The 22819-nt window shown below is 43.9% G+C and overlaps 1 protein-coding gene across 2 annotated transcripts in view; it reads right to left on the bottom strand.

The window, feature by feature from the left end:
• si:dkeyp-14d3.1 (transmembrane protein 132C) overlaps positions 1-22819 on the bottom strand; it is a 115281-nt gene that overhangs the window by 5545 nt on the left and 86917 nt on the right. Inside the window, exons 5-8 of one of the 2 annotated variants that reach the window (XM_061768747.1) lie at positions 21089-21232; positions 10542-10750; positions 5923-6196; positions 1142-1333 (exon numbers count right to left, since the gene is read on the bottom strand). In XM_061768747.1, coding sequence (XP_061624731.1) covers positions 1142-1333; positions 5923-6196; positions 10542-10750; positions 21089-21232 — 819 coding nt within the window. The remainder of the gene's footprint in view (positions 1-1141; positions 1334-5922; positions 6197-10541; positions 10751-21088; positions 21233-22819) is intronic. The other variant, XM_061768748.1, reaches the window with a different exon arrangement.

The following is a 22819-nucleotide window of genomic DNA, read 5'->3' as shown; positions in this document are numbered from 1 at the left end:
AGCAGAGGAATGAAGATTAGCCCAAGTAAGACAGAATATATGTGCATGAATGAGAGGGGTGGAGGGGGAAGAGTGAGGCTACAGGGAGAAGAGATAGCAAGGGTGGAGGACTTGAAATACTTGGGGTCAACCGTCCAGAGCAATGGTGGGTGTGGTCAGGAAGGGAAGAAACGGGTCCAAGCAGGTTGGAACGGGTGGAGGAAGGTGTCAGGTGCGTTATGTGACAGAAGAGTCTCTGCTAGGATGAAGGGCAAAGTTTAGAAGACAGTGGTGAGGCCAGCCATGATGGACGGATTCGAGACAGTGGCACTGAAGAGACGACAGGAAGCAGAGCTGGAGGTGCCGTTGAGGTTCGCTCTCGGAGTGACCGGGTTGGATCAAATTAGAAATGAGCTCATCAGAGCTCGATGTTTTGGAGACAAAGTTAGAGAGAGCAGACTTGGATGGTTTGGACACGTCCAGAGGAGAAATATTGGTAGAAGGATGATGAGGATGGAGCTGCCAGGCAAGAGAGCGAGAGGAAGACCAAAGACAAGGTTGATGGATGCCGTGAGGGAAGACATGAGGGAAGTTGGTGTTGGAGAGGAGGATGCAGGAGATAGGCTTACATGGAAAAGGATGAAAAGCCCAAAGGAAAAGAAGAAGAACTGTGATTCACTCTTAATTAAGCGAAGTGTTTAAATAATTGCTTCGTTCTGTTAAATTCGAACCACAAATTGTTTTCGGAGTGAAAGCTTTGCTTTTAACTGCTAAGGGGGAAAAAAATGAGCTTTAAAATGAGACTTGATTTTATACAATATGTCTTTTTGACTTAATGCCAGGTTGGAGGGTGTGATATATTTTGGGGATAATGGCCATAAGTTCAACATTGTTCACATGCTTTTAGGAGACTGGGTTTTTTCTTTGTTACAAAAGAAACACTGTTCATTACCAGAAAAACACTAAAGTATTCCCACTTTGAAGCATTATGTTTTTGTTTGTTTTGCTTTGGTGACACTGACAAATTTTAAATGCCAGTACATTTTGGCCCAAAACCTCGCAAGAAAGCCAAAGCTGACAAGCAATATCACCTTTCAGCATGAAAATAAAAAAAATTGCACAAGCATTCTCTGGCCATTGTATTGCAAAGTTCAGTTCTGACCTGCTTGGGGCTCTGCAGAACCTCTTGTGCGGTGGTGGTAGCGACGATGGCTCTGTTGCTGCCTGGACTGAGTTCCAGGCTCATGGAGAGCCCTGTGACCAACTGGACCCCCAACTCTGTGATGGTCACTTTGTCATCCACCACCGTGATGGTCCTCTCTGCCAGGATCGAGTCTGACAGAGGAGAGAGCACCTACCACGAGACAGAGAATGTTTTTTTCGACATATCATAAAAGTTCCCTTGGAAAATAGAGTCTCAATCTACGCTACAGTCTCTTCATCAAATCTTTTTAATTTCCTGTTGCAGACATTGTGGCTTGGGGAGGTCTTCCTCTGGAGAAATCATCAGTGAGAACAACTAAAGCTACACAAAGAAAAACTTCGACAGAAAATCCCAACAGAAATAAGCCCCTTTTTGATTGACATGTGATTCCTTGCAATGGAAGGCAACAGCATCACGTCAATGAGCACTTAGCTGCGAAAATGTCTCCGGCTTGAAAACAGCAGATTAGTGTGAGTTACGGGTGATTTAAGAAAACGTCTCTCCAAGTGTTTCATCTCATACAAATGGCTCGGTGCAAAATCCAAAATGATACCCCAAAACTACTTTTTATTCCATCGGTTCTTTCAAGCTGCATAGATCAAACAACAACTCTGCTTGGCTGCCGTCCGACCCCCAAAACCTCCTGCAGGTAGGAATCCATTTCTTTGATTCATACTTGTAATCCAGAGAAGAGACACACTTTAACCCCCAACCAGAGACAGACAGTCACACTTTGTTTATAATGAATGTTGTGTGACTAAAGTGTTCCCTTTATTTCCTCCACACATATTCACATGAAAGACTGCTCGTCTGTCAGTCTGAGGCGTAGGACACGGGCAATCCCTGGCGTCAACTCATCATGCTCATTTGTGTTTGCTTTGTCAAAAGTAGAACAAATTTCACAAACGAGGAAGCAGAGTCCTCTCATGTACGTTTGATTTGGAGATGTGACACAGTTACCATCAATATGGTAAAAATTGCATCACTCTGCACAAGTTCAACTACCCCAAGAAAAACTGCAGATGTACAAACCCAATTCCAATGAAGTTGGGACGTTGTGTTAAACATAAATAAAAACAGAATACAATGATTTGCAAATCATGTGCAACCTATATTTCATTGACTACACTACAAAGACAAGATATTTAATGTTCAAACTGATAAACTTGATTGTTTTTAGCAAATAATCATGAACTTAGAACACGTTTCAAAAAAAGCTGGGACAGGGCCATGTTTACCACTGTGTTACATCACCTTTTCTTCGAACAACGTTCAATAAACGTTTATGAACTGAGGACACTAATTGTTGAAGCTTTGTAGGTGGAATTCTTTCCCATTCTCGCTTGATGTACACCTTCAGCTGTTCAAGAGTCCGGGGTCTCCGTTGTCGTCTTTTACGCTTCATAATGCGCCACGCATTTTCAGTGGGAGACAGGTCTGTACTGCAGGCAGGCCAGTCGAGTACCCGCACTCTTTTACTCTGAAGCCACGCTGTTGTAACACGTGCAGAATGTGGTTTGGCATTGTCTTGCTGGAATAAGCAGGGGCGTCCATGAAAAGGATGTTGCTTGGATGGCAGCATATGTTTATCCAAAACCTGTAGGTACCTTTCAGCATTAATGGTGCCTTCACAAATGTGTAAGTTACCCATGCCATTGGCACTAACACAGCCCCAAACCATCACAGATGCTGGCTTTTGAACTTTGCATCCATAACAGTCCGGATGGTTCTTTTCCTCTTTGGCCCGGAGGACACGATGTCCACAATTTTCCAAAAACAATTTGAAATGTGGACTCGTCGGACGACAGAACACTTTTCCACTTTGCATCGGTCCATCTTAGATGAGGTCGGGCCCAGAGAAGTCGGCGCCGTTTATGGGTGTTGTTGATAAATGGCTAGTGCTTTGCATAGTAGAGTTTCAAGTTGCACTTACGGACGTATCGCCGAACTGTATTTAGTGGCATTGGTTTTCTGAAGTGTTCCTGAGCCCATGTGGTGATATCCTTTACACACTGTTTTTTTGGTTTTTGATGCAATGCCGCCTGAGGGATTGAAGGTCACGGGCATTCAATGTTGGTTTTCGGCCTTGCCGCTTCCATGCAGTGATTTCTCCAGATTCTCTGAACCTTTGGATGATATTATGGACCGTAGATGATGAAATCCCTCAATTCCTTGCAATTTTACGTTGAGGAACATTGTCCTTAAACTGTTGGCCTATTTTCTCACGCACTTGTTCCCAAAGAGGTGAACAAGTGCGCCCCATCTTCGCTTGTGAATGACTGAGCAATTCAGGGAAGCTCCTTTTCTAACCAATCATGGCACCCACCTGTTCCCAATGAGCTTGTTCACCTGTGGGATGTTCCAAACAGGTGAGCATTCCTTAACTTTTTTGCCACCCATCCCAGCTTTTTTGGAACGTGTTGCAGCCATAAAATTCTAAGTTCATGATTATTTGCTAAAAACAATCAAGTTTATCAGTTTGAACATTAAATACATGTCTTTGTCGTGTATTCAATTAAATATAGGTTGAACATGATTTGCAAAATCACTGTATTTAACACAATGGCCCAACTTCATTGGAATTGGGGTTGTAATAAATACATTGAGGATGCAATGTAGTACAGAGGAGTTCACTTGAAGGGGAAGTATACCCACATTGTTTTTGTTGCAAGAATATGCTGTACTATACTGCATGTGCCACCGCTAATCAAAACACGGTATTCTGGTTAATATTGCGTTAGTGAAATAAGAATTACAGGTCCTGTATTTTGGCTATTTAGACCTCCGAAGAGTGACTCTCTTAACATGGACTTGGTAGAAAAGTGTCAATTTCATAAAAAAAACAAAAAACTTGGTTTTGTCATACGAGTGTCCAGAAAAGGCCCCTCTGACAGCTACTTCTGTTTGACCCAATTGTGTATCCGCTTTGTCCATATTTGGCTAAGACCACCCTCTTTCCTCTGATTGGTTGCCTCCGTCTCGTGACAGCACACGTGTTTGTTATGTCAACAGCGCCGGCTCGGGAGCGGAGAGGTAGCCGGACATCTTCGCGAGTGACGTAGATAAACTCGAGAAATTCCGATGAGCAAATTTCAGGCCTCTCGGCAGAAACACGTCTGCATCTCAGGAATGCGTGGGCCATTTGAATTCATATTTCACGTTTACTGAGGCACCATAGAGACAATATCCATCCATTTTCTACACCGCTTCTCCTCACACGGGTCGTCACGGGCGTGCTGGAGTCTATCCCAGCTATCCTCGGGCGAGAGGCGGGGTACACCCTGAACTGGTCGCCAGCCAATCGCAGGGCTAGAGACAATATTACATCCCAAATACTCGAAAAAGTTGGTTTGGTAAAATACGGGAGCCTTAAACAGAATAGTTCATCTATCTCCAGCATTCTCCATTTTAGGCAATATCACCCCCTGCTGGTGACTGCAATTAACGTCACAACTACCCCTTCGAGAGTCTGTGAACCAGTTCTTTGGCTTTGGTCACGAGATGTGCAGTCATGCGTAATACCGCTCGTCTGGTAACCGAAGGGAGGCGCAAGACACAGTGCAGTCCATTGATTGAGCAAATGATTTGCTACTTCCAACAACAATTGGAATTGAATAGAAAGAATACAAATCACTTTTTTTCCCCCCCATCAACCGCAGCTTGTCTTAGGGTGCGTTCGGGAGTGCAATCTGACGCCGTACGTCTTCTCTGAGAAGAGCGATTGTTGCAGAGTGTGCTCCCCTTCTTTGAATTTACAAATGACCGTTATTTGGGGGTCATATCCGATTTGAACGAGGTTGTTCAAATCCCTCGTCAGCTCGCATCTTGCTTGAACTGTTTCCATTCTCGTCTGGCACTCTGAATAACCAAACAGCGAACGGTCCGAAGTGTAGCAGAGCATTTCTGAACGCACCCTTAATGTAAGCTTTTTCCAACTGTAATTCCCTTTCTTGTTGATGGGTTTGTAAAGAATGTCCTAGTTCAGTTTTTGTTCACACTATAAATAATTTAAACCACCAGACCTCCTGATGTTCTCTCTGAGCAGTTTTGACAAATCTATTGTCTGACTGTATTTTTGTCAGATGTCGCTGTTGTGGGCAGCACAGCCCTTTGCCAGAAGTCCCCCCCCCCGTCCCCCCCCCCCCAAAAAAAACAATAAATAAATAAAAACATTGCTAGTGCGACTGGTGTGTATGGCAGTGTTTTTTTATGTGGTTGCACAAACATGAGATGTCACCACAAATAAATAAATCTAAGCAATTCTGTTCATTCGTGTGTCTTTCCTCCAAGCTAACGAAAATGATGTCACTTTTAACATGATGACATGATGAGTCACATGGACAATAGCCAATAACAGGACATAACGGGACTGCTAATGTGTTGTCTCTGCAGTTTAGTCCATTACTGTTCGACGACGAATGTGAAGTGAAAAAACAAGCATCAGACATTCAGGACATACTCACACTTGTGCTGTGATCAAGGTAGCAATTATTAATAACTAGCGGGAAGACAGATTGCATGGACGTGTACCTCTCTTGAGCACAGCACAGGACAATAGTCAAAGCATACAGATGTGAAGTGTAAGCAACTTTGCCAGCTAGTGCCATGAGAAAGTAGAAATTACTGATATGAAACCTTCCTAGTGTGGAGCACCCCACCATTTTGCATATGAATATGCCAGTGTGTATTTCTATTTGAGAAAAATGAGAATTATTATTTAATGCTACCAAACGACCTACCTGGATGGTGGTCATTCCTACGCCGCGTCCCACAAGTATCCGTCTGTCCAGTAGCTTTGCGATCTGAGGGTTGTCCACCTTGACAAATTCCCACACTAACTCTGTGATGTCCACCTGCCAATCGGTGCCCAACATGTAGCTGCTCTGGCTCCTGGCATCGGCGGATTCGGCCACGAAATGCGTCAGGACTCTGACCATGGCGTGCTGGTACTGCAGGGTACAGCCTCGTCCTCGTCTTTCTTCATCATCATCATCCTCACTGTCACGTGTGGACCTGGCAATTACAAAAGAAGACTCGGAATCCGAAGTCGGGATCGCAGCTTTAGCGAGATTCTACTTGGGCAAGGTATTGCCCTCGAACATTGACGTGCCAACGGGATTTAAAATTTCACTTGGCCACTAACATGGTCGTGACATTCAAAAATGTTATCGTGTTTGATACTGTGGAGGGAGCAGGAGGAAATGAGATACATTTTAACGACATCTGACAAATGTTCAGGCACAAAGTAAGCAAACTAACACCAGGATGATGAAGCTCAAGAAATGTTTTCAAAACAGTGGCAGCATCAATGCAGTGCGCATAGCATTGTTCTTCCTCAGCAGCTCTCCTTCACCTCCTCTTAGCTTCACTGACGTTTATCATTTGATTTTCGGGCCTTGATTTTCCCATCGATAAAAGAAGGATGTGGGAGGACAGCGGCTGTCACAGATCTTCAGTCATTTGCGGATCATCGTAATCACAAAACTGCTTTGTCATTCGTTTGCGAGGTCACATACTCCCACCGCTTTTTGTTCTATAATTATTTCATCCTTTATCGACACTGACATGATGATAAAGTGGGGAAAAAATATATATATACAATGGCCTAAACTGGCTTTTTTGGTGTGTTAATATCCGCTCTGAGGACCTTTGTGAGATTTTGAGTTTAAGACTTAAAACCTACGCTGGCTGGAATGGTTTTACATGCACGGATGATCGAGAGTAGGAATCGTTTTGCATCCGCTTAGGCTCCAGAGCAACAAGTTACCCAGTTTAAAGACTGTACAAGTCACACTTTGTAATTTAATTTTGGCATAGTGTTGAGATCAAGTGCTTTCAAATTTAAAAAAACATGACTCAAACATGAGTCAATTTTACCTCATGTTTGAGCAGATGTTCCCAAAGCTGCCTGCAGTGGGAGTTGCAAGGCTGATTACCTTTTCAGGCAAAAAACAAGAAATGATTATGCCATAAATTGTGATTCACACTGCAGTATCAATGAAACCATCACTGGAATATAGAGCAAACGAAGAAATGCACGGTCCTCTGCCATGGAGGGCAGGTGTCGGTGCAGTAAATTGGTTTGCAGAGCAGCTGTTTCCTCTCTGCAAAAACACTTCAAACTTGTCTCAGGGTTGCAATTTCTAACACTGAATTAGAGATGCTTGTTGCTTTAGCTTAAAATAGCAGATCTGTTGTCTCTCAGCAGGCAAGGCATGACAAATGTTTTTGCATATTCATGAACGCTAACTCCCCTACCCATGACTTTTATGTCTTTTTCCTCACGAAAAAGGAAGACTGTTCCTAATTTCTGAGGCAGGGCTAGAGTTTGTTTTTCTCTTCTCATTAGAACACATTTGTTTTTCAACTGCAATGTTGTTGTTTTTTCCCCCGCACTGATTTACTACACCGGCATATTTTAAAACAAACTGCATTGTCATTAGTTGTGATTAACTTAGATCCATTTATTCTGTCGACATTATCATGAGTCAACAAAGGGGGAAACAATTTGCCTTTTTAAATTGAAACGACTTGAGAAATGATACTCAAATAGAAGACCAAACTGGTCCAGAGAGCAGCCATTTTTCACTTTTGACTTCAGAGGATAGGTTACATATTAATGTGCAGGTCATGATTTTGTTCTGTAATTCATTTTGCACACTGTAATTATTTTGACATCTTGTATTTTATTTTCGATGCTACAATAATATGATGAAGGGCGTGCGGAATGAAAGATGTTTAGATACACTCGACGGCGTCTCTATTTGGCAATTGTTATTCCAGTGAGGCACATTTTGTTTGAATTGAATTTGATTAAAATGTAACTATGTTTTTTCTGAAGAAATAAAAAAGACAAGATCTAAAATAGAAAACCACAACATACAGATAATCTTAATGGTATGAAGGAAGCAAAAGGAGCTCAATATAGTTTTTTTTTTGAAGAAGAAGAAGAAGAGTTATGCCTGAGTGCCACTCCTACACAAGTTTGTCTTCTGTGAGGGCTTATCTTGTCTCCATTTTGACAAGGATTATGGAGGGAAGGGGTGAGGCACACACGCAGTGCCAGTCATAAACAGAGAGGAGAGCTTTTGCAAAAATCCGACTAACACTTATTTTCCTTCAGTGCAGCTGCAACTTTGCCAGCCATGCTGATAGAAGAAGTTGCCTCAAATTAGTATCGGCGCTCTTTGGCTCACTTCCTCCTAGGCTTGTGAAAAATGGACCAGTGGCCTTTCTCTCCAAGTGACAGAGTGCTACTTTAAAAGGTCATGTCTGTTACTTCCTGATAAACAAAGACAGGCAAAGGACAAAGAAAACAAGCAGTTATGTTGGCATCAACAATTACAAGCCAGCCCGGCTGTCCGTCCTGATAACGTCATCCAGCACACCTCGGGGAGTCCTTTACTTTCCTCCATGCGTCCGCTTCCTATAGCGCTCGGCCTCATTATGGTCGCGGGTGAGCTGGAGCCGATCCCAGCTGACTTGGGGCGAGAGGCGGGGAACACCCTGGACTGGTTGCCAGTCCTCTACTTTTGTCACTAGAGGGCGGCACGAGCAATTAGCACACTGGTGACTCCAAGTTCAACTTTTTTCAAAAGTATAAGCTTCTAGTTTCCATCAATTGATGCAATTCATCAGCTTTGGAGTCGAGGTGTTGGCAGAAGGTGCCGGTGATGAGAACCCCGGGGAGCCATCTGACCTCGATACAGCTCTAATGATGTTCTGGCCAGCTGACGGCTGAGAGGTGCAATGACAGGCCACCTTAATCCGGCCGTAATGACACGCCGTATTGCGCTGCTCAGCCATTCTCGGATCAGTCTGGAAGTGTCAGTGGGCCTGAAGGTGGCCAGGGACACCGCTCATCATTACTTCATACACACCTGCAACAGTATAATTCTAACAACAGTAGATATAGCAGCCGTAATAAAGGCAATCGTTATGGTCTAAAAAAATAAGCTAGTTTTTGCTCAGAAGACAGTTATCATGTATATTAATGTGACATAAGACCGGAAGGCAGAGCAGGACTTTTCAGGAATTAGCCACAGACAGATTTAACATAGAAAAGTGTCACGGATGATGTGAAGATGGTAAAACTGATTGGAATTGGTCAAGCGCAGACAAAAACAAACAAAAAAGGCACCGATATCATTTTGACTCAGTTATAACTATTGTGTCAGATAGAATTGAAATTTAAATGGAAGTGATGCTACATTCCAAAATGTTAAGACGTGAGCAATGTCTCATTTGGAACTTCCGAGGTCCAACCTCAGAAAAAGTGTAGAAGAATGGAAGCGATTAGAACTAAAAATGAGTGACCGAGTCTATTTTCTTCACCTCCTGTTGGCGCAGTGACTAAATGCTTTTGGCTGTACAGTGTAGCATCGCACCAATTGTCATGCAAAACGTGATAATTCAAGTTCTTTTTACTTTCTTTTTACATTTAGGGCCGTATTTTTGTGAACGCCGTAAATCCGGCGCGGCAAGCGACTTAGACCAGTGCTGCTGATTTCGTAGACGAGGGCAGCCCGGCGGACCCGAGAGAGGGCGGGCTGCGACGCTGAGGGTGTGTTTACAGCCGACTTCATTCTTCGCCAATCAAAACGGCTCCTCTCGTTCCCTTTAAATGTGGCACAATGACCGTCTCGACCGAGACATCTCTGTGCAGAAGAGGACGATGGGTAATCGCAGCAATCTGTGTATGAGTGGAGCATTGTCACTTTTCTGAGCTGGTGTGGAAACAGACGACATGTGCGGGTACCCTTATTAAACACAGAATGCAGAATTAAATACAGAATGAGACTGAGGACTTAAATACATTGGTGGACTTCAGTATCTGTCTGCCTGATCAAATTCACCAAAATTGGGTTAGTCTGAGCAGGCGTAAGTTTCCACCAACTTCCTGCCACCAATATTGTCACTCTGCTGGGCGCATCTTCAAGGGCACACCCTCGATACGCCGCAACGCCCAGTTTGGCACAAACCAGTCTGCCAAATTGGCAAACACGCACAGCAAGGTTTGCGCTTGCACGAAGAATCTGAATCCGTGGGCATTTGTGGCCCGCCTCTGATGCGCTGTCTACAAAAACAGAGCCCTTAAGTGTCAGATATCCTTTTTACAATCCTATTTTTATTTGTGACAGTTTGAAAAAGGTCTGTTGAAATGATGACTGGGAAATCCTTAATTTGGATGATTAACACATTTTGTATTGCATATCTATCAAAAATGGTTTTGAATATTAAGACGAGGCCCCCAGTGATGTGGTCCACTTAGGAAGATATAAGACACAACCCATCAAGTTTGTTCAACGGGGAAGACCAGACAAATATCAGGTAATAGGAGCATCTTGCAGCACTTTACCTGGCACTGCTGGCCACGACGGGCACCCGCCACCCTTTGATCTGGCTCAGCTCCGTATCAGACACTTCGATTTGGAGGGGAAGCCGAGGGATCCACACATCGAGCTCCAGCTGAGCACTCACGTAGGCGTAGGTGAAGTTCACCGCCATCTTCACTTTGCCCTTCATCTCTTTGCCATTCACAAAAACATAGTCACACCTCTCTGACACCTGCAGAGGAAGAGGAGTAGGGTAGAAGGAGAGCAACGGTTGTACAGTTCAGCTTTTGCACGACAGTGAAGGAGGATACTCTGAAATGTGTGGTCATTGCACCCTCCGAGTTGATTGTAAGACTTTACACTCCTGAGCACTCCTGATACTTTAGTCGCTTAACTACCGGTACTTCGAACAAGATGAAAGGTCCTTTATCTGCTCCACTCCTAGTTAAAAAAAAAAATAAAATAGAAGGCAGCAAGGACATCTTTGAACTTCAAGAAAAAAAGAACACTTTTCTTTTAAAGTTTCGCTTACGGCTAAAAGAGGTACCAACAGATGGGAACTGGTAAAAGGAGAGCAGCTGTCTCTTGATAAAATGACCAAACTCAAAGCCATCTGTTTCATAAATTGCTTTACAAAAAGAATGGCCAGGCCAATTTTGCGCTATAGAAAGACGCAACTCTTTGTTGCTTTGGCATGTTGTCTTTGAACTCTATCTTTGCTTCTTCATCACTTGCACCAGAGCTTAAAGGATGCCCAGAACACCCCCCCCCCACCACCACCACCACCACGCCAGCCTCGCCTCCCTCCCCTCTGTCTCTTTTAAAAGCATTACACAGCTTAGCAGGCGCTAGAAACAAATAATGCAAAAAGCCTCAAGAGGGGTATCAAGAAAAAAAGCATGCACTCTCCGAGAGGTAAATAATAGAGGCATAAACAGATATTGCTTGTTTTTTGGGGCTCCATCAGCCTCATTGATCCTATCAAATAGCAAGTTTGTATGACTTGAATTTGATGGCCGCTCCTCTACTGTGAGAAATAAAAACAGCGATTCGTCAAGACACGTTGGTAAAACGTTGGTATATATTTCAATATATTCATGAGGGCTTCAAGATAGGAATTTATATTCTTTACAATGCATTCATACAATCACCTTGAGGCAGTTATAATCCTCAGGGCAATGTGTTCTGATGGCAATTGATTTAGAACACATAGACAAAGATAAGGATTACGGTTTCTGAACCTGATTATTTTCCAGTAACGAGTGTCACTGTGTCTCGGTGAAATTGGAACCGGCATTGACACACACCAAAACAATGGCTTGTCCATTCAAATACAAATATGGCAACTTGCGGTAGATGCAGCATCCTGCCAGCTTTTTAGACAAAGCTATATTTATCTTCAACTGCAATACAATGAAGTTCAGGAAGTTATTATTTCTTCATGTTAAGATTTCATTCCCAAGAGAAATATTCTTATTAATCCGACCTTTTTCAATAAAGTGAGTCTTCATTCAGGCTGTGGGTACTTGGAGCCTCTACCAGTTGACTTGAGGCGGGGAACACCCCGGACTGGTCGCCACTCACAGGGAACATATGGACAAACGACCATTCAGGAAAAAGGCAGACTACACCCCGGACGGGTCGCAAGTGGCATCGTTCCAGTTTCACGGCCCCGTCTGCCTAATCGGTCAAACAAATGGTTACTGGCGCGAGATATGTCCCTGATAATGGCGGCAGCTCTGCTGAGGTAGCTGGAGTTGGCAATGTCCTCCAGGCTGGGCCGAGTTGCTAACCCTCTCCAGTACTTTCCTGTCTGCCGCTGAGCACCTGGCGTACTGTGGTGCAGTACACCAGGATACTCTCGATGGTGGCCCTGTACAACATCACCAGCAGCTTCTCCTCCAGGTTGTTCCTCCTGAGCACCCTCAGCAAGTGGAGTCGCTGCTGGGCTTTCTTCGCCGCCGCCGTGGTCTGAGCAGTCCAGAAGAGGTCGGCAGTCAGCTGCACTCCCAGGAACCTGATGGAGCCGACCCTCTCCGCACAGTCCCCGTGGATGTACAGCGGGAATGGGTCTGCCCTACCCTTCCTGAAGTCGTTAATGATTTCTTTTGTTTTTGTGGTGTTCAGCGGCAGGTTATTTGCTGAGCGCCACTCTGTCTTTCGGTTGACCTCATCTCTGTAGTTCGACTCCTCCCCCTCTAAGATGAGGCCGACCATGGCGGTATCATCCGCCAACTTTAAGATGATGCTTGAGAGATGGGTCAAAGAACAGTCATGGGCGCAGAGAGTGAAAAGGAGGAGGCTCAATACACAACCTTGTGGAGAACCGGTGCTGACTGTGATGGTGGAGGAGAGGTGGGGGCCATATTTAATGGACTGTGGGTGGTCCGTATGAAAGTCCTTAATCTACTGGCAGATGTGGGTGGAGATGCCCAGCTGAGACAGTTTCTGGAACAGGATCTCCGGGATGTTGTGGTCAAAGGCTGAGCTGAAGTCCAGCAAGAGCATCTTCCTGTAGTTCCCCCGGTGCTCCAGATGACTCATTGTGGTGTGGAGCGCAATGGTTATAGCGTCCTCTGTGGATCGGTTTGCCCTGTAGGCAAACTGGTGGGGGTCCAAAGTGGGAGGCAGCCAGGCTCTGATGTACTGTGAGATCAGTCTTTCAAAGAACTTCATGACCACAGGCGTCAGTGCCACCGACCTGTAGTTATTGAGGCTCCCCACTGCTGACCTTCTGGTGATGGGGATGACGGTGGAGGCTTTAAGGCAGTGTGGTATGGTAGTCTGTGTCAGAAGCAGGTTAAAAATGCTGGTGAAAACACCAACCAGTTGGTCAGCACACGCTCTGAGTACTTTACCAGGTAGGCCATCGGGGCATTTTAACTATGTAAAGCATTTTCAAATGCATGTCATTGTATGTGAAAGTGCTCCATCGATAAAGTTTGATTGATTGATAGTCAATCACAGAGCACACTCCTGCTTATCATCCACTTAGTGAGTTTGAGGCAGACCAAAATAAGCTATTTGCTGTACGTTGCCCGCCACTGTAATCTAATATGGACAAAGAGAGTTACTGAATGAAGCTTCTGAACATTTGTACAAGGAGGGCATCTCACCCTTGGCTGCGTCACAGAGAAGATTGGATGCTCCCAGCGTGAGAGACCGTTTGAACTGATAAAGATGTCAAAGGGTTCCCTGCTTCCCATCACAACTCATTGTTCGGCTCTTGCACTCAATGTACTCAATCTGCTGAGAGTTTGTCTGGCTGACACTTTGTCCTTTCTGAAATTCTCCTCACAGGTTGAGTCACACAATTCAGCTGTTGAAGGCCAAAGAACATCTGGCCAGGCTAAACCGTGATATGAATGATCACTTCACTACCAGTTGACTTGATAATTGCGAGTTGCTCACTTGAAACAAATGAGGCTCGCTCCCCAATCTAGAAATGTACTCAAGAGATGCTGTTGTTCATGCAAATAAACGTTCTAGAGCTCAACTGCTGAGGTCAGCAGAACTTGGTTGCTGATCAAAATCAAGGAATTCAACGTTCGAGTGCTACAGGGGTTTCCGCCACATTATTAAAGATGATCTTACGTTACGCACCCATTTTATTTTCCGGGGATCTACCCACCTTCAAATTAGCTCTTCCCAGTCAACCTTTGGGAAATTTCTCTGCATTTTCTCTATCCAGCCATCCTTTTTCTACACCGCTGCTCTTCATGATCGTTGCGGGTGATGTACACAGATTTCAAACCAGAACCTCTCAATTGTGAGGAAGACGCGCTAACCATGACTCCTCCGCGCTACCACATTTTCTCTATATTCTTTCCATTTTGTCAGAAACACATCTTGTAATACACAATTGCTATAAAAAGTCTAAACTCACCTGTTCACAAGCCAGGTTCTTGTGATATAAAAAAATAAAACCAAGATAAATCATTTCAAAAGATTTATTTGAATAATAACAACAATAATAATAATAGTTATGATAATTACAATAATATTTATTATTATTATCCAACTGTTGCTGCATCAATTAACAATTATGAAAAACACGTAAGCTGACACATTTCGTACATAGCATTTCATGTGTTCACCTTCCCGCTTACATAGCTCCAAATCAATTAATCTCCAAAGACAACAAAGATTGAAATAGCTGCCGATTTAACTCTTAACTCATCCTCAAGCGGCGTGTGAATTAGATCTGTGTCATTCCAGTTCACAAAGAAGCGTAAATGTCCGGGAGGATCCACCGGCACATTAATCAGACACATTAGGCAGCGAACGGGAGAATACTTACAGCGCGCATTAGTGCCGTCTCTGGATCCAGCCCAGGAAATTAGCAACTCACCAGACAGAGACAATCCATGGCAGATATGAAACAACGGGACCAGGCAGCATGAAGGTGGGCTCAGGCGGTCTTTGCCTTGACAGAAGCAATTAACCACTCAGACTCGTCGACACTGACGACACTGCTCACTTCAAAAAGCATTCGCTGTATGCGCAGTCCATGGAAACAGTGGTTCTAAGATTCTGTTCATACAGTGTAATGGCAAATGGCCAAGTCCTATGGCGCTAATAATAGACGCAGTTCTGTCCCGTACAAGTACAAGTAAAAAGTAGAAGAGGCAAAGCTAATGAATACGAAGAATCAAAGTGCGGCCTCTTGGAAAAAATGTCTGTTGATGAAACCCTTCAACCAGTCCAATTGTGGATTAAATGCTTAAATGCTATTTATGAATATACAAATGAAAGTCAAATTCTTGGAGCAAAATCTGAAACAGACTCAATTTTAGTTGGCAGGACTCCAGTTGGCAGGACTGATACATGTTCATTTATTTATTATAATTAAGCGGGTGAAAATCCTCCATGAGATTAAAAATGTCTTTGACAAAAGGCACCTATCAGCCAAGCAGCATACACGCATTCCTTAAAATAAAACGTGTTTTTACTGCTACTTTTCATTTTTAGTAAGGGATGAGTACAGGTATCCACATTTGCCAATAGAAGAACTTTTTAAGATTTCAGGCTCGACTGAACTTTCATCGTCACCACTTCTACCAGTCTTTGGTCCTTATGCACTGTCATGGTCTGTGTTTTAGTTTCAATTATGTTTACTTTTGTTGCATGTTTTCCTGCGTCTCGCGTGTTCATTTGGTTATTGTGGCCACCTGTTGTCGTCAACCGTCGACCTTGTGTCAACCAATCAGCTCCCTCCGGCCACTCGGGTCTTGCCCAGGTGTTCCCTGTTGTCTCGTCAATTTGTTTGTATTTAGTTCCCTGCTTTGTTTCAGTCTGTGTTGCTGCATTGTCTTTTGTGGTGGGCCAGTTGTCATCTGCTGTCATCTTTCTCTAGTGGTTAGTGATTTGTTCCCTGGTGTTCCATTATTACTTTGTGTTTAGATTTCGGAGTTTGTAAATTTAGCTTTTTGCCTCAGTGATCATTAGTTGCCTTTGTTTGGTTTTGTAAACAAATCCTTTTTTTGGGATTCCGGCACTCCCGCCTGGGCTCCCTGCTTCCTTGCAATTGGGCCCTCTGTTTTGCCTTGCCTAGAGCACCACGAAAACCCAAACCTGACAATGTACACTATTTAAAAAAAAAAATGGAAGACAGGAAGCATTGTTGAATGTGAACCATGCCAAGCACAAAAGAGGTCTCAGAATACGTATAATGGGGATTGTTAACGTGCATGAAGCTGGAAGAAAGGGTCACAAAAGTATCTCGAAAAGCCTCGAGGTTCTTCAGTCCATACAAAGACAGATTGTCTAGAAATGGAGAAAGTTCAGTGCTGTTGCTACTCCCGTCTACTGTCCTGTAAATATAACTGCAAGAGCACAGCTAAGAAAAGTCCGAGAATGTTGGCTAAAGAATTACCGAAATCTCTGGCACATGCTAACATCTCGGTTGACAATCTCGTTGGATTACGCATTGGAGGAAGCCACTGCTGTCCCAAAAATATTGCTACCGGATTCACATTTGCAAAAGTGTGTCTAAATGTCCCATAACACTACTGGAAAACATTGTTTCACTAGTGCTGTCACACACGGGACCCGTATTTCCAATTGTAGCTAAGTCACGACCCAAAGACATTAAGAACAGTAAAATGAATGTATTGTTCAAAAATAGTCTTTCAAAACATATATCATATTTTGAGTGCACATTCTGACATGCTCCAAGTGCCTTTCAGAGCACCTAATTAAGAAACTGATGATGACCATAAGACAAGTGCATGTACAAAAAGCAATATCTTGGCATTGATCTCTTCTTTTTTAGCAAAGTCCAACTTCAATAGTTTGTCTTCTTTTTCGGAAACAAAGGATGAAGACCAAAACAACCAACACAGTTTCAACAGTCTGGACTATTATTCCATAAAAACACCATGAGCATCTTTTACGTGAGAGACTGATCAAATGCCGCTGTAAATTGTGTTACACCACAAGTAATGCATGCCTTTCAAAATAAGGTTATTTTCCAAATAAAAGGCAACTCCATCCTGGAATGTGTGTCATATATTTTTTACCTGTGCCTGCGAAAAAAACATAACCCAAATTTTGACTTTGCCATAGTCTATCACTAACCTAGCCCAACACAGTTTTAAAGTCATAATTACAGTAAAACATTTGGATGCCATAAACATAAAGCAATCCAATGAAAACTAGTAAATACAGTGCTAACTGAGCCTCCCGTCTTGTACTGCAGGAAAACATATTCTTACGCCATTTGTTAAACGTCCGTACCGTTGTAAACTGATGACACTGTGTTTTACAACCGGTTGGTGACCCACTTTTGGGTCCGAATGCGTGGTATAGACCATTTATTGAGCCAAGGGACGCATTTCACCTTGAAAAATCTCATGGGACACCACAAAACAAAAATGTAAGGTAAGACCAAAAAACTGGACATAGCCTATTGTGTCTAGCGGCATGCTGACATCTTTCGAAAGCCGTGTTTCCATTCATGAAGGTTAACAGACTCCTGCGTAATGCAGACAGTACAAACATTATTTATTTTTTTTGTTCTTCACTGAGCTTGAACCTTTCTTTGTGTTGTCAGAAATTGAATGAGTCGATGAAAAGTGTGGATCTTCTCAAATAATAAAGAGTGTGTCTGCTTAAACAAAAATGAGAGTCTGCTCAAACAAGTGCCAAGTGGCGTAGAGGAACCAGTCAAGAAATAAAATGAAGATTCTGATCACTGAGGTGAAAAGTTCCTCCTTTGTGCTTTGGGGATCCGTTGAGAGTTCATTGTTCGAAGATATAATAGCGAGAAACCTACATTACATTTGAAAATGTCACTGTATGCGCCCGTATCCGCAGATTACTGAGCTATTGCTTGCCTAACATGAAATACGGATGAAAACAAACAGTAAAAAATCCGTAAAATAGGTTAGGGTGACAATTAGGGTTAGGATGAGGGTCAGTGGGGATAAGCGGTGTGGAAAATGGATGGGTGGATGACGAGATGATGAGGAGAGATCTATCAGAAAAAAACGGAGCCAGAGTACCATCTTGTAAAGCTGTTTATGCGAGGGACGTGCTGGATGTAGTAATTTATACAGTCAGGTCTTGAGCTGCCAAAACTATAAATTTGGAAAGAGGAATGATCGTGCAAAATAATGAGGGCACGGCATTATTATTGTCTTCACGTCTGACAAGATTTGTGGAAGCAAGACGGAACTCTACAGAGGTTAAAAGGAAAGAAAATGTGACCTTGGCTGACCTTTTCTTTTTTCAAATTCACTATAATCACAAGGCCACAAGTGAGTGCATCATTTTATGCGCACGGTGATTCATTATTCAGGTTTAATGTCACTATGTGTTCCCATTCACTGAGAGCAACGAGCGTGCAGGATGAACGTTCCGACCCAAGATCCCACAGGCAGCGCTGCAACTTTTGCCTGGCGTACATCTATGCCGACAGTTTAATTTCCCTGCGGAAGTCCCCTTAACAATCCAAAGTCCCATATCGGGCATGATGAAGTGGATCCAAGTGACAAAATATCCTCCTTTTTGACTTGGTTCTATGGTAGCTTTTTAAAGGGCATTACTTGAACTTGATCTGCCTCATCAGGCTGTCCGTTCGGAGACCGACACTTTCAAACGGGACAACCAAAGTGGAAAGAGCTTTTTGCACAGCAGGGTGGCACATCAAGATGCTTCGTGCAACTCCTTAACCGCATGTCTCACCGGAAACACAATCCAGGCACTGTTCGGCATCGATTATTCAGGAGTTAGTGGGAATCTACGGAAACAAAGTTGCTGATTGGAGGCCTCAACTTTCCTCAGTTATGAGGGAAGCGTTGTGTAGTCGAGTCTCGTGACCCAGGTTTGAGAGGCTCTCTAAAAATATGAGACAAGTGGAACAAGCTGTCAGCTGTGAATGAATATCAAACACTCTTTCATGTGCTTTCCTGGTGTTTGTTTATACTTTGAGAAGAATTTATACACACTTTGCTAAACATAGAAATCATTGCATCTGCAACATATTTATTGATCTCAAATGATGTTTATTTCTCGACTTTGAAGCACCATCATTGGTACTTGTCGGAAAATGAACACATTTGTGATTGATACTTTCTAAGCTGGGTTTGACAGTGACAAGTTACTGAATGTAAGTTGGGTTAGTATGCAGTTTGCTTATGTTTGCTTATTTATAGAAAATGCATTTTTTTCAAAAACAAAACAAAACATTGGAGTGGGGTCTTCAGAGGTACAATAACAGTGCTCGGGAGGCATGCTGAAATATTGTATCACCAATAACCGTTGCCAATTTCCATTAGAGGATGGCCTCCAATGTCATACAATTTTGAATTTGAACTATTTTGGTTTGGGAGGATTATGACTCTGAAGACTTTGCATCTTTTGACAGCGTCATCAATATGCCAAAGTGAACATATTATTGGACTGCAAATAATGTATGTCGTAACACAGGTTACCTTACGTTTACATTTGCAGGTCAGACAAGAATGCTAAAATCTCAAAACAATGTCTACTATTGATAATCATATTGTATGCTCCCCTCCTTGAGCCATCACCTTATTGTTTGTGTGTCCCAATGATCCTAGGAGCTAAGTTGTCTGGGGCTTTATGCCCCTGGCAGGGTCACCCATGACAAACAGGTCCTAGGTGAGGGACCAGACAAAGTACGGCTCAAAGACCCCTTATGATGACGACAAACAATGGACTCAGTTTTCCCTTGCCGGGACGCGGGTCACCGGGGCCCCCCTCTGGAGCCAGGCCAGGTCCGTGGGCTCACCACCTGTGGGAGGGGCCATAGGGGTCGGGTGCAGTGTGGGCTGGGCGGTGGCCGAAGGTAGGGACCTTGGCGATCTGATCCCCGGCTACAGAAGCTGGCTCTAGGGACGTGGAATGTCACCTCTCTGGCAGGGAAGGAGCCCGAGCTGGTGTGTGAGGTCGCCTCCACACACAGCTTGGGCGCAGGTACCAGTCCTCTTGAGAGGGGTTGAGTCTCTTCCACTCTGGAGTTGCCCACGGTGAGAGGCGTGGATATACTTATTGCCCCCCCGACTCGACACCTGTACGTTGGGATTCACCCCGGTGGACGAGAGGGTAGCCTCCCTCCGCCTTCGGGTCGGGGGACGGGTGCTGACTGTTGTTTGTGCCTATGCACCAAACAGCAGTTCAGAGTACCCACCTTTTTGGAGTCCTTGGAGGGGGTGCTGGAGAGCGCTCCCGCTGGGGACTCCATCGTTCTGCTGGGGGACTTCAATGCTCACGTGGGCAATGACAGTGAGACCTGGAAGGGCGTGATTGGGAGGAACGGCCCGCCCCGATCAGAACCGAGCGGTGTTCTGTTATTGGACTTCTGCGCTCATCACGAATTGTCCATAATGAACACTATGTTCAAGCATAAGGGTGTCCACACGTGCACTTGGCACCAGGACACCGTAGGTCGCAGTTCGATGATCGACTTTGTGGTCGTGTCATCGGACTTGCGGTCTCATGTCTTGGACACTCGGGTGAAGAGAGGGGCGGAGCTGTCAACTGATCACCACCTGGTGGTGATTTAGCTTCGATGGTGGGGGAAGATGCCAGTCCGACGTGGCAGGCCCAAACGTATTGTGAGGGTCTGCTGGGAACGTCTTGCAGAATCTCCTATCAGAAGGAGTTTCAACTCCCACCTCCGACAGAACTCCGGGGGAGGCGGGGGACATCGAGTCCGAGTGGACCGTGTTCCGCGCCTCCATTGCTGCGGCGGCCGACCAGAGCTGTGGCCGTAAGGTGCTCGGTGCCTGTCGTGGCGGCAATAATCATAATAATAATACAAACATCCTTATCACCTTGTCTTTTTGCATAGCTGGCATTTGATGAAAACAAATCAAATGTGTGGGAAAGAACAAGTATGATCAACAAAAACCTCCAATGAAAAAATAGCTAGAGTTCAGGAGGATCACTTTTGTGCCCCGTAAATCACGACACGACAATCTTCCAAACTAAATATATATATCTTATATTTTCAGTACTAAGGTGGTTTAAAAGCCTCATAAATCTTTGAATCCTGCAGACAAGTCATATTTATGATGGAAGCGATGCGTATAATTTCACTCACCTTGACCACGTCTTCATCTGTGGTGCAACACTCCACCGCTTCGGAGACGTCAACAACGGTAGCGTCTATTCCGATGGTTACCACCTTCACAGGGACGGCCACAGTCTTCCCGGTCAGGACGGCTGTGTTTAGAATCTCAGTATTCTGAAAACGTCATTACGAAAACAAATCTCAGTCTTGTATGGAGGGAAAACAATAGGAAGACATTTGTTAGGTCTGGAATCAAATAGCATCAGGAATTGAGAGCCGGCAAGAAAGTACAGGCAGAGTGAATGCTGTCGCTTGCGAACTAACGGACGTCTAATTATATTTGGGGTTACACCTGCATTGTTTTGATTTATGAGGTTCTACTGAGGAGTAGGAGGAGTTCATTCATACCATCGCGATCATTTAAAACAACGATTATGATCACTTGTCCCCTCACTGCCACCATAACCTCAGCCAGTTAATTCATGGATATTGTCAACATTAGCACATTGTAACTGCTAAGGCAATATAATTATCATCAGGCGTCATCTAGTCATGCAACAAGGCTCAGTCAGGCTTGAAATGTGACATGAAATGTGTTGCTGTTTACCTGGGAAAAACTACTTTGTTAAGAATAGTATTTTGCCAGGTGGTCAAACAGACTTATTTTATATCAGCATGAAATAAAAAAGCACACTTTCATTTTTCAGATAAAAAGAATAATCTAAGTCACTTGGGCCTCTGCCCAGGTACAGTATATGCATAGGCGCCGCTGCAGCAATCCTCATTTTGCTATCAAATCTAATCCAACATTTTTATGCTAACTTGTAGCAGTTCCTACAATGTTATCTGAGAGTACATCAGTGTGGTTAGGATTGCCTGGTAAAGAATGGCAAGGAGACGTCAGTGCTAGTTGAGGATTTAAAGTGCGTGCCACTTCTGCCATGTACTTGGACCTCTTTTATCGCAGACCTTCTGAGTAATCATTCTGCTTCCAGGCAGACTAATACCCTAAAGCATCCATCTTCTTTAAGCCACAGGGGCCTCACAGTGTCTTTGTCTTGTCCTTACGGCAAGGTTGCGATCAACGTGTTGTTGTTAAGTGCTGCAAATATCAAAATCACAAATGGCAACACAGAGAATTTTGAATTTGACTGAATTTGACGAACGAGGGCTGCAAAGAAGATGATGCAAATAAGGAGCGAACACTGAGCCTATCAGTTTTAATTGGGTTTCTTAAAAGCACAAATGACAGCCTCAGTTCTTTAAGTGCTATCAGCACTGCTTCATCACTCTGCACACAAGCCTTAACCTTTAATCAACCATGCGCACATTCGCACTCTGAGATTGTCACGGAAGATAATGAGGGCCCATTAAGATATGTTTGTGCTAACATTTGCTCTATGCAGTCACCCACTGAACACCTATTCAGTCTGAGAGAAATTATTCCTCCATTATGTGGCTTGCTAGATCATTTCTCAGCAGCACGGTCATGGCTGACATTCAAGAATGCTGCCAACAGACAGCCAGGCAAAAGTCTCTAATGGGGTGATGTTTTCAAGATGCTCTGAGTTCACAGAGGAGAGACCACCGACTATTGTTTTCTCTCTTTAGTGAGGAGCAGCCCAGAATCTTCATGTACAAGAAAAATCTAACATATTTGATGTTAGTAATTATTGGGAATCTTCAATTCTCAAACGCTTCATACACAAAGTGCATTCAATTTGGGGTTCAGCCAAAATTTTCAGTAAAAATATGTCATAC

This window comes from Phyllopteryx taeniolatus, chromosome 3, assembly GCF_024500385.1.
Source record: "Phyllopteryx taeniolatus isolate TA_2022b chromosome 3, UOR_Ptae_1.2, whole genome shotgun sequence".
NCBI lineage: Eukaryota > Metazoa > Chordata > Actinopteri > Syngnathiformes > Syngnathidae > Phyllopteryx > Phyllopteryx taeniolatus.
This window is presented reverse-complemented; position numbering and strand designations above follow the sequence as displayed.